This window comes from Cheilinus undulatus, linkage group 1 (assembly GCF_018320785.1).
Source record: "Cheilinus undulatus linkage group 1, ASM1832078v1, whole genome shotgun sequence".
Taxonomy (NCBI): domain Eukaryota; kingdom Metazoa; phylum Chordata; class Actinopteri; order Labriformes; family Labridae; genus Cheilinus; species Cheilinus undulatus.
The window spans coordinates 46,186,247-46,201,421 of record NC_054865.1 but is presented as its reverse complement, the minus strand read 5'-3'; the positions used below and the strand labels follow the sequence as shown (position 1 = coordinate 46,201,421).

The window sequence follows — 15,175 nt, the reverse complement described above, 5'->3', positions numbered from 1 at the left end:
ACTCGAATGAGTGCAGCTGGTCCTTCGGAGATCCTCTGGCGAAGATCCATTAGTGATGCATGTGAAATACATCAATGGAGGATCTCCAGGATCTCTGCTGACTGGCCATCGCCACATATTGATTCGCTTGAGTTCAGATTTTTCAACCGTCACAAATAAACGAATGAAGCAAACAGTGCATTGAACAAATGCAAAGTGCAAATTTGCCTCATTCTCACAAATAACTTGCTTGTGTTTGCACTGCCTAAATTTCGTCTGGTGTCTTTTCATTGACTGTACATGTCATTAACTTGCATACAGTATTTTACTCATGTCTGGTGTGAACACAACATAATGTTGAGCCCAGACACCATCCTGAGGAATCTCATGTAATCGCTTGAACCCACGATCTCATTCTTTTGGTCATTACCCAGAGTTCATGATCATAGGTGAGAACTGGAGCAAAGATCAACTGGTAAACCTAGAGTTTTTTTTCCCTCTGGTTAAGCTCCCTCTTCACCACAACAGTCCAATACAGCGCTTGCAACACTGCTGATGCTGCACCAATCTGCTTGCTGATCTCACAGTCCATTTTACCCCCACTAGTGAACAAGACCGCCATATTACTTGAACTTCTTCACCTGGTGCAAAGACTCACTCCCCACCCGTAGGGCGCAATCCACTGTTTCTCTGGCAGAATACCATGGCCTCAGACTTAGAGGTGCTGACCCTCATCTCAACTGCTTCGCACTGAGAAAACCACTCCAGTACCTGCTGGATCTCCCTGGCAGAAGAAACCAACAGAACCACATCATCCGCCAAGGATGAAGAGGAAATTGTGAAAATCCAACCAACCCCAGAATTTAGGTTGGGTGGCACTTAAAGGGGCTTTATGTAACTTTCCTGCTTTCACACTTCCCATTTTTGAGTATATATAAGATGCACACTTTATCCCGATGTGAAGGACAAGACTCTTTATTTCTTCCTTGTTTGCCTGTATAAGCCTGTTAAGTCATTTATCTGTAAAGAACATGGGCCGAATTTTCAGCTAAATCTCAATGGATGTGACGTTGGATGCTACGTAGTACACACACCCCCCCTGCTCTGTTTATACCTGGCTACGGTGCGTAGAATGGAAAGAAACGGCAATGGAGAAGGCTGCTTCCACCAGTAAACGACCAGCTAGCGCAACCAAGACATCCACACAAACTCAGCGTACATATTTAAAAAAATAAAGAATAAAAAGATAATTTTATCTGCTGAAGCCCGCTGAAGCTAAACGAGAGCTTGACTGACCCGGGGGGAAATCGAGGGTAAATATCGGTGGAGCATTTGAGAAACGGAGAGAGCTTTGCTCTATGCTTGGGATAAAAACCGATCCAGAGATGACTATCTTTCTGTAGAAAAGGTAGGCATGACTTCGGACCATGAAATACAATGTAGTGTTTTATGTTCTATAAAACATATGCTAAATCACTTTAGCTTGCTTATGAAGATGCTATCCAAACAACACTAACATCACGTTACTCATTTAGTGTTTGATTTTGTTATTTCACTTACCTCCTCTGTATACATGGTGCCAGTAAATCACCTTAGTCTGTATCAGCTGATAAACCAAAGGCTCATTCATGCGCAAGAAGTGCAAGCAACACAATACAGTTTGTAGTTTGCCTAATGGCCAGCGGTGTCGCTACACTAATTTTTTTCTAAAAGTTACATATAGCCTCTTTAATTGTGTATATCATTTATATGAGAAATTGCACTACTGGTGGATTTTATAACATTATTATAAACAAAAAAAAATGAGTATAAATGGCATCAGTCCTTTTTACCAGCTTTGGAAAGATTGCAACACCAATGGATGTTTGATGTAGATAAAGTTCACATTAATCTCAGCTTAATGTTGTGTGTGGGTATGCTTGTGTGGCTGCTGCTAGAGGTAGACATGTAGGAGGAGAGACTGAGGGCAGAGTGTCCAGTTACTAATTAATCTTGGATGCTGCTGAGCTTTTAGGTGTATAAAATAACTACATTAAGAGCACAGGTTTTCTTTTTTAGCCTTTTTTTTTTTTTCATTTTATTTAAAAAGCTACTTTGGGCTGTTGTGTGATGCCTAATCTACATGTTTTTATCACATATTTTTCCCACTGTGAGAATTATTTCAAATTCATCCAGAATTTGGACAGCACTTACATCAAGTAACAAAAGTAGGAGAGGAGACGGACTCTAAAGCAAGCAGAAAAATAATACCTACCACTAGGACTATTTTAAAGTCTGGATTTTCCTGACGACACTCCACAGCCACAGAGTGTATTCTGCACTTAGGTGCTAGTTAATGACAGCATGAGGTTGTGTAAACTCTGGTGTCATATTGATAAGAGCGTCCGAGTTTGGAGTTTTTGACAGAAAGCTAAAAGAATTGTTGGCTCAGAAAAAAAAGCAACAAAGCCATTCAGCACAGAAGACACGCAGGTTTTCTACATCAACAATTATCCAAAGAAAGTACCAGTCAAGTCTGCAGGCAGAGGATGATCTGTGGTTATTTCTTTCCACAGCACTATCCTGCATCAACTGCATAGACTTGGACTCACTGTTCCCACTATATTAGGTGAGCATAATAATAAGGCAATATTGAAATGTGTAGTTTGTTGATGAAAACAATAAGCTAATTACCTCAGAATGGAATTTGTTTCAAAAATGCTGATAGAAATGTCAAAAATGTTTAAGCTGAGACAAAGATGTTTAAGAGTAGAGCCATTATTAAATAAATATTAAATATTTTATCTTAAGCCTATGGGCTAATTTTTCATAATGGTTGGAAGGCACAGGATACATTTTGTTTTTCCAGGGGAGGCTCACTCATCCACACTAAAACCCCTCCAGAATATTTCATACACAGGGCAACACGGCATGCATCACATTCATTCAACAAATCACTCCATCTTTCTTTGAACAGATATTTATCATATAACATCCTGGACAATTAAAGGGAACATGTTAGTCACTGGATCATCTTTCCATGTGTAATCTGTGTAGCCATAACCTTGCAAAGCAGATGGATTTGCTTGCTTCTGTGTTTCTGACTGGCGAATCTATCTTGCAAAGCTCCCATCTGACCAGTTTGGGCTCAGTTAGAAGGTGACAGGACCAATCAGCAACGAGAGACAGTACTTTCAGGTGCGGTGAAGTCGTGACATATGCAAGCAGCAACAAGAGGCCGGTGCAGTTATGGCGGAAGAGCTTAGCGTGGATGCCGCTAAAGCGCCATGGTTTGCGTTATTTAGTTTTCTGTAGAGTTTACTCCTCTGTAGTGGCAATGACGTTGCATGTTTTGTTGCTCTGATTGGCCTGTAAAGATGTGACAGACAGAAGGTTCATCCAATCACCCTCCGAGTTTTTTTCGAAGGCTCTACCCTTTCCCAAACACTGGCTATGGGAGGTTTTCCAAATGTGTCAGGTTAATGCAGCCAGATTTTGTACAAAGAATGTTAAGAAAATTAGAAATGTCAGTATTAGACACCTGCAATTTATTGTAATGAAGTGCTTAGCAACATTTTGCTATTTCAGCATCTCATTTGCATTAGAAGCACTGAATAAGTGAATGCAAATGCTAGTAAACACAGGTGTTAAGATCTTAACACACTGGATCCGTTATTTTTGGATGTGTTTTCCATCTGATCCGTTAATCGGACAAAAACGTCACACACCCAAACCTTGCATGCTGACTCTGTTGCGTTTATATTTGCTTTCACTGCAAAATATTCATAGAGTGTGGCATATTGTTTTGTACTTTTGAAATGTTCAAAATGGAACAGTTATTTTCTCATTTTAGGAGTTTCATTTGCATAAAACACAAAATTTCCAGTCACATTATATAGAAGTTAAAAACAGAGTGTAAAGTCTCGTTCCCATGAGCCCAAATCTCCTCTCATCTTGTCTAATGAGCTAAGTGTCTTGTCACGCCCCTATCTTTAACATGTTCATGAGCTACACTTGAATTTAAGTGTCTTATTTCTAAAGGGGGTTGACATTTCTTATATGAAATGGGATGTTAAAATAGACATTTCTAATCTAATGAGTGGCCCTGCATTGTACAGGAAAAAAAGGTAATAAAATGGTCCATTACTGTGATATCCAAATTCATACATTGGTGGCATAATGTTAAGAGCTCATATCAGCAATGACTAGAAGATGATGTTCTGTTGTACTTCATAGTTCATATATTATTTGGGAATAATGTCTCCAGGTTATATAAAGTATTTGTTCCGTTGTGTTATATTGTAAAGAATGAAGCTTTCTTTTTTAGACTTTGCAGCTGAAGGACACACTGACAATAATTAATAGTGAATTCAATTATCCTAACTTTGAAAAGACTGCTTTGTGGACCCACTGTGAAATATCACATGCTTGACTATTTTTGAAATCCATCAAAAACAAGAAAAACAACTGAATTAGATAAGAAGAAAATATTTCTGTCTAAAGAAAGACAATCTGATTATATAGCCAGCCAATGTCCCATTGAGAGCAGCAACAGTTTCAACAACAACAAAATAAAACCCACCGTGAAAAAAACCCAAAACGCTGCTTATTAACACAAATATATGACCAGTCAATCACATGGAAGCAGTTAACACATTAAGGCATATAGACACGGTTGGGACAGGATGCTAAAGTTCAAACTGAACATCAGAATTAGGAAGAAAGCAGATTTATGTGACTTTGAAAGTGGAAAGGTGGAAATGTATCTTCCTTCAAAAGTCAGGTTCAGAATAAGAAAAAGAAGATTTTTTTTATTTGTTATTTAAATCGAGGAACGTTTCACAGTAAGTGCTAAGAAAAAAGTCTATTATGATATCAAAACTTGTCTATCGCAACCAAAAATAGTGGGCTGAAGCTTATATTTGTTTATCCTGTACCATCCAAGGTATAACCCAAAAAAATCAAAATAAAAAAAAATTAATAAGGTACACTTTAAAGTGTAATCCTCACCTGTCTGAAAATTACATCAGTTCCCATGAAGCTTTAATTTATAATTTAAAGGTTTAATGAACACCAGAGTTGCACAACCACAGAGTTTCACAATAAAGTCTGACAATTTACCCCAACACTGACACACTGTTTGCAAAAGGGTAGTCAGCATTAGAGCTGTAGTAAGCGATTTATTTTTAGTATCGTATGCCCACAAAAACACACAACCCGTCAGGGTCTTGTTATTAAAGCCATCTAATGGAATAACACACTTCTGCAACGCCTCCTTGAGTAAAACCAGCAATGGACGATGCTCCAGCCAATGAGGAGGCTAGCACTCGCAGCCAATCATGGCTCAGGTCAGATGGAGGGTTCCTATTGGCTGCTGTAGTAGGTGCACTTCCAGCTCTCAGCTCAGTGAGAAGTTGATACAATGGCGGAGTTACCAGCGATGTTAGGTCCTATGTAAAATGTGTTCATGCTGAGATGAAGTGTGTTCTTGCCTGTTACACGGCCATTGATTTCAGTGGAAAAGCGGAGCAAAATCACACCACAAGAGCTTTGCCACCATCAGTGTTCGATTCGGCAGACATGCACATCTGCAAGGAGGTATCTGAGAAAAGGGGCAGAGCTACGGAGCTCAAACACGGAGAAGAACAGGAAGGGAGGGGGAGTAGAGTTCATTCTACACAGCTCTCATCGAATGTTGCATACTCCAGCTTTAATGCATTAATTGCAATTAATTAAGGTCAATACTTGGTGCATTTTTTTAATCCCAGATAATCACATGCTTTATTGTGCCTCCCTGCATCTCCCTGCAGACACAGAGATTTAAGGTAAGTCCACCACTACTCTTAAATGTTTCATTTCACTTTAAAAAACTTAAAGCTTGTGGAGTCAACTTCATGACACAACACAATGACCAGACATCCCATCGTAAATCATCACTATATAAACTTTACGTCTCATCCTACAGCACAAGAAAAAGGTCATTGAGAGGTCAGCAGGTCACAAAGCTACAACGGTGCCACTGACAAGCAAAAGTTGACTTTTAAGGTAAAAAGCCAAGACATTTTACATGAAACCAAAGATTCTTTATAGCAGACATTACACTTTGTACTTCATGATATATTAACCTATGGAAGAAGCAATTAAATCATGGAATCATGTCAAAATGAACAGCAAATCAGTAATTTTCATGTAAATGAAGTCACTGTGCTGGATGCATATAGACACAGCAAAGCAAATCAACAACACAAAAGCAGAGACAATAAGACAGCAGATGCGACTTTTGATGAATGTACATTAAAAAAAAAAAAAAAAACTTCTAAAGCTAGTTCTGCCCAGTTTAAAGGCTTTTATTTGTGATCAACAATTAGAGTGTGGTGATCAGCTGGATCCAGGAGTGAATAGAGGTCAGTCCATTAAAGTCTATTCCACAGTTTCAGCAAGTAAAAAGTGGTGTGGTGTCAAGAATCAGCTTCGGGAAAAGAGCAGGGCCCACATCATATACGGATGGGCTTTCTGCAGCACTGCTGTCTGGATTACGAGGGAGGAAGGGAGAAAAGTCAATGGCTGACTGTGCCAAACTTTAAACTTAAGCTGGGAAAACAAGGCAACAGTGGAAGCAGCTGGTCTGCGGCTTGAATGGCTGTGGAATGACATATGAGAAGGGGTCAGAGGGGCTTTCATTGCCTATGGACCCTCTGCAGAGTGTCTTTGGGTCTCATCCTATCAGAGAGGAGGATGTCTTCTCTGTAGGTGCTGCAAAGGATCCTGGGATGATGAGTCTCAGGTTTTTTTTTTCTTTACTCTAAGATTCGCCTCCATAGTTGCTATAACTCAGGTTTCAAACCTGCCATGTAGGCCGAGTCTTTGTTCATGAAATCCACTACATGGCTGATTCCCAACACTTCAAACAAAATTTGTGGTCAGCAATTACTCTTTTTATAGGTGCCTGAGCTCCAGTTAATCCAGTTTCGATGTGAGGGACAATTTGGCTTCAATCATGAAAACAAGATGACTGTGATTAATCAATTACAGCACTGCATGTTGTGTTGTTCACTTTTTGTTTGTAGATTTTGTCCATTTTGGTAAATGGAGAGCACCCCCTTACTTTACAGTACAGAGTGTGCTCTGGGCCTCCTCCCACCACCATGTACTTGAGTTAGTTTGAAAAGTGATAGGCCTAAAGAAGATAACAAAAGGGAACTTTGTTTACAAAACACATTAACCGCCTCAGTCATATGGAAACACTTTGGTTAAGAAGACTCAGAACTGGAAACATGCAAAATAACTGGAAGAACCTTTGCAACAACAAATGCATCTGATAATTCAAACACAAATTTGTTTGCATACTAACTGGTACACATACAGTGCATTTAGAAAGTCAGACCCCCTTTCACATTTGCAGTTTTGTAATGCCGTAGCCATATGCTACAATCAATTAAATTCATTTTTTCTCTCATCAATCTACATTCAGTATCCCATCATAACAAAGTGAAAACAGAACTTTTAGAAATTAAGTATTCAGACCCTTGCAACAATTCTTTAAATTTAGCTCAGGTTCTGTCCCTTTCACTTGATCTTTGATGAGCTGTTTCTGCACCTTGATTGGCATCCACCTGTGGCTGTAAAATTGTAGAATCCACAGTGAGTGTTAACACTTTTATATTGTCCACATGGGACAGGTTGAGTGACTCACAGGTCTATAGACAGTGTAGGTAGTAGGCAAGTACAGTGCCGCAAAAAAGTATCTGCCCCCTTTTCTATTCCAGATTTTTTTGCATATTTATCACATTTAAATGTTTCGGATCATCAAACCAATTTTTATATTTCACAAAGACAACCCAAGTAAATACAAAAAAAACCAAGACGGTTCAAAATGGTTCCAAGAACTGTGGTTAATCACAGTTAACTCATAATTTAACAAGGGGGGCAATTACTTTTTCATATAGGGCCAGATAGGTTTGGATCCCCCCCCTTAAAAAATAAAGAAAACCATTCAAACACTGCATTTTCTATTTATTTAGGCTGTCTTTGTGAAATACAAAAATGGTTTGATGATCTGAAACAATTAAGTGTGATAAATATGCAAAAAACTCAGGAATCAGAAAGGAGGCAAATACTTTTTCACGGCACTGTATATCAGACGCAGTAAGGCTGCGTGTCCATGGCGGCTTTTTTTTGCACTAGCAGCTCTCAAGACCTCAATTCCAGAGTGCTTCTCATCAGTGCTTATTGTTGATGTTACAAAAAATGAATCTCACTTTCTTTAGTAGAATCTGCAGCATTGTTTCAAATAGCTCTATGTTCCCTGTATTTATGTATTTCAAGGAAATATCACACAGAAAACATGCAGACCCTGCAAAGAACACCTGTCCTGACATAGGCAGCAGCTGCAGACCTGAAAATTACCCATGAAGAAAGACAAAGAAGGAGTCAGATCAGATTCTCTTCTCTTGTCAGAAGTCCCACCCCTTCTTGATTTTGATTGGCCAGTGAGGGAGAAGTGACCCCAAAGAGCGCAGTCCTGTTCCAAAAGTTAAATGGTTTTCAACCAAGAGCACTTTAAGCTCGGCAACAAAAACCAGTGACGTTAAGGGCGTTTTTTTCTGCCCAGGGTGTTAAGTGCCCAAAACGCTGAACTACCCTGGCTCTGACATAGACATTGCAGACACTGAGAGCTAGCGCTGCTAATGCTAACAGCACAGCACAGAGCTACAAATCCTCCTGCAGCTGAGACAGCACATGTGGGAAAATACCAGCAGTGTTGATGTTGAAAATGCCCTCAGGATGTGATAAAATATGTCCAAAAGTATCACTTCTCCGACATTTTGAATTGATTAAGAATTGCAGAAATTAGAGTATGTGTAGTGTATGTGAACTGAGGGTTTAGGGAGGGAAAGCTGACATGACAATGACTCTAAGCACACAGCCAAGACAACACAGGAGTGGCTTAGGGACAACTCTGAATGTCTGAGAGTGGAACAGCCAGAGCCCTGACTTGAACTCTGTCAAACACCTCTGGAGAGACATGAAAATAGCTGTCCACCTATGGTCGCCATCCAACCTGAGTGAGCTTGAGAGGATTTACAAAGAAGAATGGAAGAAAATTCGCTGTAATAATCGTAAATGAATGCAAACATCCAAGTAATTGTGATCTTAATCTTAGCAGTAATCAAGAGGTCCTGTACAAATCCTTAAAAAGTCACATTGCCTTCGATTTGAAGATGACAGTGGTGAGTAAGACAACCACAGTCTGGAATAAATATCAGTACAAATTGTTTGTGTGAGTTAATGGTTTGCATTTTCCTGCTGAAGTGGCTTTTAAACTAATCTGCTCACACATTAGAATGACCCAAAACATTTCAGATCCTTATAAAAAAGAACAAACGTTAACCTAGCTGACATCCTGTGACCAGCACAGATAGTAAATGACTGATTTTATAACAGCCAGTAACAAGGGGTCATGGGATTTTTACTGCTGGAGATGAATTTCAAGTTGCCATGAATGAGACTCTCCCACTGCTCTGTTAAAACACAGGCAGCTCTCTTACCCAGAGACAGAGAGAGGGAGGGAGGGAGGAAGAGAGACAGAGAGAGAGAGGAAGAGACGGCACTTACAGCATACAGAAAGAGGTAGAGAAAGAGTTTGAGTGGAGAGAGCGTGAAGAGGCTGAGTGTGACAGCGCCGAATGAGAGGAGGAGGTGGAGGAGGGACCGAGTGGAAGGGACAAGGGAGGGAGAAACCGAGAGGGGGACGGGCCGAAAAAGTGAGCAAGGGGAGGGAAAGTAGACGAGAGAAGGAAAGAGGCAAACTGAAAGAGTCAGGAGAAGAGAAGAGAGCTGAAGGAAAAGGAGGACAGCTCAGCAAATCAGCCTAGTAACATTCCTCTCACAGCTGCAGAGATCCAGGCTGGGAGGGGAAGTTTAGCTCAGCCACCAGGAGGAAGAACAAAAATAAGAGGTTGCATATACATTTTTTTTTCTTTGAGTGAAGAAATCAGAAGACTCCCTGGAGAGAGAAGAAGAAAGAGGAATCAGAGAGAGCGTCTTCAGCCTCTGAGTGTCCTGCAGGGGAAGATGGATTCAGACTCTGGAGAGCAGAGTGACGGAGACCTCTCTCCAGGTAAGACTCAAAAAGACCATAACTAAGATTTAAATACCATTTTGGGATAACACATGTAAAGAAAATCCACAAACACATTGTACAGTGGGGTTTTTTTGGTTTCCCAAGAGGGTGAGCGAGTTCCTTCTTCCCCTTTTCAGCACATTTTCAGCACTTTTAATGACTCAAAATAGAAATAGCCTTCCAGTTTTCTCACACTGCACTGATCATCAGTTTCTCTAATGCAGCCAAGAAAAAGCAACTGATTTTCAACTTTGAACATCAGTTCATCCTGTATCTATCAGTGCAGCTGCTCACTCCTGAGATGAGTCAAGCATGTGTGATCTCTGAAGCACATACTCTCATGCTGGTGACTGCTAGAGCCTCGCTGTGTGCGTGGATGAAAGCCGGCTCAGTCACCACCAGGAACAGACAAGCTCCGGCACGTGCTGCCAGTTTGTTCATCAACACATCCAGCATCACCACACAGGGAACAAAACAGCCTCCACAAACGCTCCTTTTCCTCTCTGTGTTGCATCAGGCATGAGCATGAAACTGTTTGGATTCACTTAAGCTGAAGTTATGTGGCTTTGTTTTAGACATAAATTCTGCTAGAGATGTTTTATGGTGTCAGAGTACAGGGCAGAGATTTATTGCGATGACGGGGGTGAACAGTTGGTCTCACGCAGAAACACTCACCCTTCTAAAGTTCAGCATCTCTCTCTAGATTTTTTTTTTTCATGCGTTTCTCTCATGTGGGCGATTTATTGAACTGTGATCCTGTGGAAAAATGTGAGCCAGAAGATGAAACAGCCCTCTAGAGATGAATTTGAGTTCAAAGATCATGAATCAAATGTGTCTCTAGGAGGGTTTTCATAGCTCCATGCAGCCTGTAAAGAAGAACTCTGCTGTATGTCAACAAGTGTTCAGAGTTCTGCTTTTTAACTTTTTATAAAGATTCAGATTTGTACTGTAGGTTACCCTACTTATATTTCCCCTTCAGCACATTTATAGAATATACCTTATATATTGATATATATTTAATATTGGATATAATGTGATATGGTGTGACACAATATAGTTTGATTCAATTCAACATGATGTGCTGCAATACCATGTGATTCAATACATGATAAATAATACAGTGCCATACAAAACAATGGAATAGTGTGGTGTGATGTAACACAATGTGATATGATAAAATGTGACAATAGAATTTGCGATGCCATACGGTAGTGTGACACAATAAACAGTATGATACAATACGAAACAAAATGATTGGATAGAATGTGATATAATACAAAAATTTATGACACAATACAATATGATGTAATTTATGTGATACATTACCATACAATATGATGGGGTACAATGTATGATACAAAGCAGTACCATGTGTTAAAATATAAGGGCTGTCAAACAAAGACATTTTTCAATGGCAATGAACCTAAAAAATTCAGTAAATTTAAACATTTTCCTATTTTGTCACATTTTTAAACTCTTGAGACTGCATTCAAAACTATTTTTGTCTCATTTGTACTGTTAAACTAGGGGAAACTGACTTCCTGTTTGGACCTGCTGCTTTTGTTTTGAAAGAGTATAATAAACTGTGTGTAGCTCAGAGATTATGACATGAACTTAACCACAGAAAAAGAAACTGATTAAAAAAGAAATAAGGGAATTGTTGAATAACACAAGCTGTAGATGACTTTGTGAAAGTTTAGCTTCAGACCACACATCTCAGACTTGCCTCTTGCAGACCACTACTGTGGGACGCCACATCTGTCAGGACGGAAGTAATCTGTCAGTACACCGTACTTTATTTAAAAAATTAAAATGTATTTATATATAAAGTCTGGCAGATACATTCATGAAATAACCATATTGCAAACATTATAGACCAAGAAACATTTCATAAAGTAAACAGAGAAAGGGTCAGAGGTGAAATCCAAGATGAAATTATGTATAAACCCATTTAAGAAGTTGCACAAGCAGTAGCTTACTTTAGCTCAGTTAGCTATGCAGCTAACAGTACTATGTAAGCCAATGAAGCTATGTTAGCCTTAGCAATGTGAGCTTTAAAGGAACGTAGCTAATTCTAATGTCACATAAGTTAGTCCTGTAACTAAATTATGTAGCTAAATTAGCTTTAGTAAATATGGTGTAAGCTAATTTAGCTAACATAGCTTTGTCAGCTTTAGCTACGTTAGCTATGTAGCTATTTTACGTGAACAAAATATGGGTTTATGAGATTTGCAAAACTGCCAAAAAGTTTTTGTCTTCAGTTAAGCTACCTAGCTTACGTAGCCTATATAGTTTCATTAGCTTTAGCCTTAGTTATGTTAGCTACATTAGAGTGTTTTCATCTAGGAGGTTTTTTTTATCTGTAACAGACTGTTAAGTCATCTTCATTAAATGTTTTTATCAGTTTTCAGGCCATGTTTTTGACTTTTGGTATCTTAATGCTTACCATAAAGCTAACTGGAAGTTTAATCCAATTTTGTTTAAAGTTTAAGCATGTGTTTCCACCCTGTCAGCCCTGTCTCACAGCAGTGGTCTGGAAAAGGAGGCGTCTGAACTGAAATATCAATATTTGACACCAGCTATATGCCATGAGCGATGTGTGAGCAGTGCATCACCACATAGATATTTGGTCCCACATCTATTGTACATCTATAGTAAATGTTTGTATATGAAAACAGGTTTCTGCCAATGGACCTGGCATTTTTTTGTCTTTTGTTGCCCTATTTGGCAATGACCCAATGTTTGTGATGGTGTGGCTGTGTTCCTGTCTATTTGAAGTTGTAGAGCCTAATATGTTAATGATGCTCCAATGAACTCTAACCATCTGTCTGTCCATCTGGCCTATTGTCTGTCTGTCTTTTAGTCTGTTTGCAAAGGGAGAGGAACCTTAATAGAAGAGCCAGAAAGCTTTAAACACACCCTCAGCAGAAGATGAGATATCTGTATCATCTGCTGATTTAAGGCAGATACCTCTAGGTTTAGACCTCTACCTACTCTGTGAAAAATACAGGTTAAAATCTTGTTTTTCCAGAACTGGATGGTAGTTAACATCTAAACTAACTGCTGAAAAATGTATGCCTATGTTGAAGCAGTGATAAAAGATCAATAGATATCATAATATTGTGTATACAGACCTTTCATTTCCCTGGTTGGATGGTGGATCATGAAGCAGTTGAAGGGAAAAAGTTCAGAGACCAGAATGATCTTTGATTTTTTATTAAAATCACAAAAGTTAGAAATATAAAAGCATTAAAGCTAGTTGCACTTACTGTGATCACTCAGAATTTTGAAAAAATATTTTAATAGAAATATTATTTTCCCTTAGGTCTTTTGATGCCACTGAAGTAGAAGCATTATGAATAAAGACTGACTATGATACACCATGACAACTACTCAGTGAAGGAAATTAATTAGATGGAGCTGCACAGTGGTGCTTTGGTAAGAACTGTCACCTCACAGCAAGAAAGTTCCTGGTTCAAATCCTCTGTCAGACAGGGCTTGAGTTTGCATACTGCTTCCCCCCACAGTCCAAAGACGTGCTTTTAGGGTTAATTGATGGTTCTAAAATTGCTTGTAGGTTTGAGTAAGTGTGAATGTCTGCCATCCCTTTGATTGACTGGTGACCCTTTTCTTACCTCTCACCCGATGACAGCTGGGATCAGCCACAGACCCTCCAGTGACCCTGATCAGGAGCGGTATACGTAACGGATGGATTGATAAATTTAGTTCAGGGATGGACAACTTTGGTTACCAGAAGAACCGTTGTGATTACTAATAATTCAATGAAAGAAAGAATATTTTACTTTCATTATCATTTATTATACCATCATTTATGTTTTTGAACTCTGGTGCAGAAATAAATGGAAAATTTAATGAGATAAACAAAGACAAAAATTACTTTCAAGCTACTTTCTCAATGCATTGAACTGTCACTTGTCATTTTAATATATTCTGCATATTAATTTTTTTTTTCAAGTGCATTAATGATGCACAGAAAAATTAAAATCTCGTGTAATTATTTTCTAAAATACCCCGATGACCTTAAACACTTTGAAGGCCAAATGAAATCTGTTCAGTGGCAGCGCAACACCTCTGATATTAAAGAATAATCTTACACCATCAAGCACATACACCACCAGTCCTAAAAGTATGGTGTGGCTGCAGTAGAGCATGTTGAGTAGAGATCATGGACTGTGGGTCAGTGGGTAGAGTTGGCTGTCTTGCAATCTGTCGGTGTGTCCTTGGAATCGGCTCCAAACAGTCGGTGGTGTGTAAATGTGTATAGATGCGTTTGAATGGTATTAATACTGAAAGCTATTTCTTCAAAGCAAGCTCTGCCATCAATGAATGGATGTTTGAGTGTATGGAGTGAATGGGCATGAATGGGTAGCTGTGACCTGCACTTTGAGTAGTCAGTACAACCCCATTGACCTTTTCTGTCAATCACATAAACAAAACAAAAAAATATGCTCAAATGGAATCCAGATCCCATTGCTAAGTTTTGTCATACTTCTCTTTTATAATGAACAGCCTGGAGGTTGCAATGTCAAACCTACAACTGTTTGCGCTAATTCAACCAATCATTGCAAATTTTGCGCATCCATGCTGTTGTGTCCAATTTGATCAATCACCAATCGCAAATTTACCACACAAAAATGTACTCTAAATTCATGTGAGCCAGTTCCTTTTGTTTCACATTAAAGCCCCGTTTACACGACAATATTTTCAGGTGAAAACACAAACCTTTTGGTTCATTTTGTCCGTCTACACAAGAACAGCATTTTGGGTGCCTGAAAATGGAACAACTTGGAAACGAGTTCCTGAGTGAACAGTTTTCAAGACACCCCTATCTCTGTCTCGTGTAGACAGGCAAAATGCATCTCTGTGAAAATGCACATGTGCACTATAGTTGCAGTCAATTGCCATGCATGAGCAGGGTTCAGCTCTGTTTTGGTTCAATTCGAAAAATCACACTGCCAACTACTGGCCTGATATCTATGCTTTGGTTTTTCCTGCGGTCTTGTGTGAATGGTGATTGTTTTCAAAAAGTTGCTGTCTGTCTGCATGTGGAACTCATTGAAAATCAAGATGGAA

General features: G+C 39.2%; 1 protein-coding gene across 1 annotated transcript in view; it reads left to right on the top strand.

The window, feature by feature from the left end:
- Positions 1-9,745: 9,745 nt before the first annotated feature.
- The window catches only part of tnfaip8l3 (tumor necrosis factor, alpha-induced protein 8-like 3), a 37,997-nt gene continuing 32,567 nt past the window's right edge, over positions 9,746-15,175 (top strand). Inside the window, exon 1 of the mRNA XM_041788652.1 lies at positions 9,746-10,078. Coding sequence (XP_041644586.1) covers positions 10,033-10,078 — 46 coding nt within the window. The 5' untranslated portion in view covers positions 9,746-10,032. The remainder of the gene's footprint in view (positions 10,079-15,175) is intronic.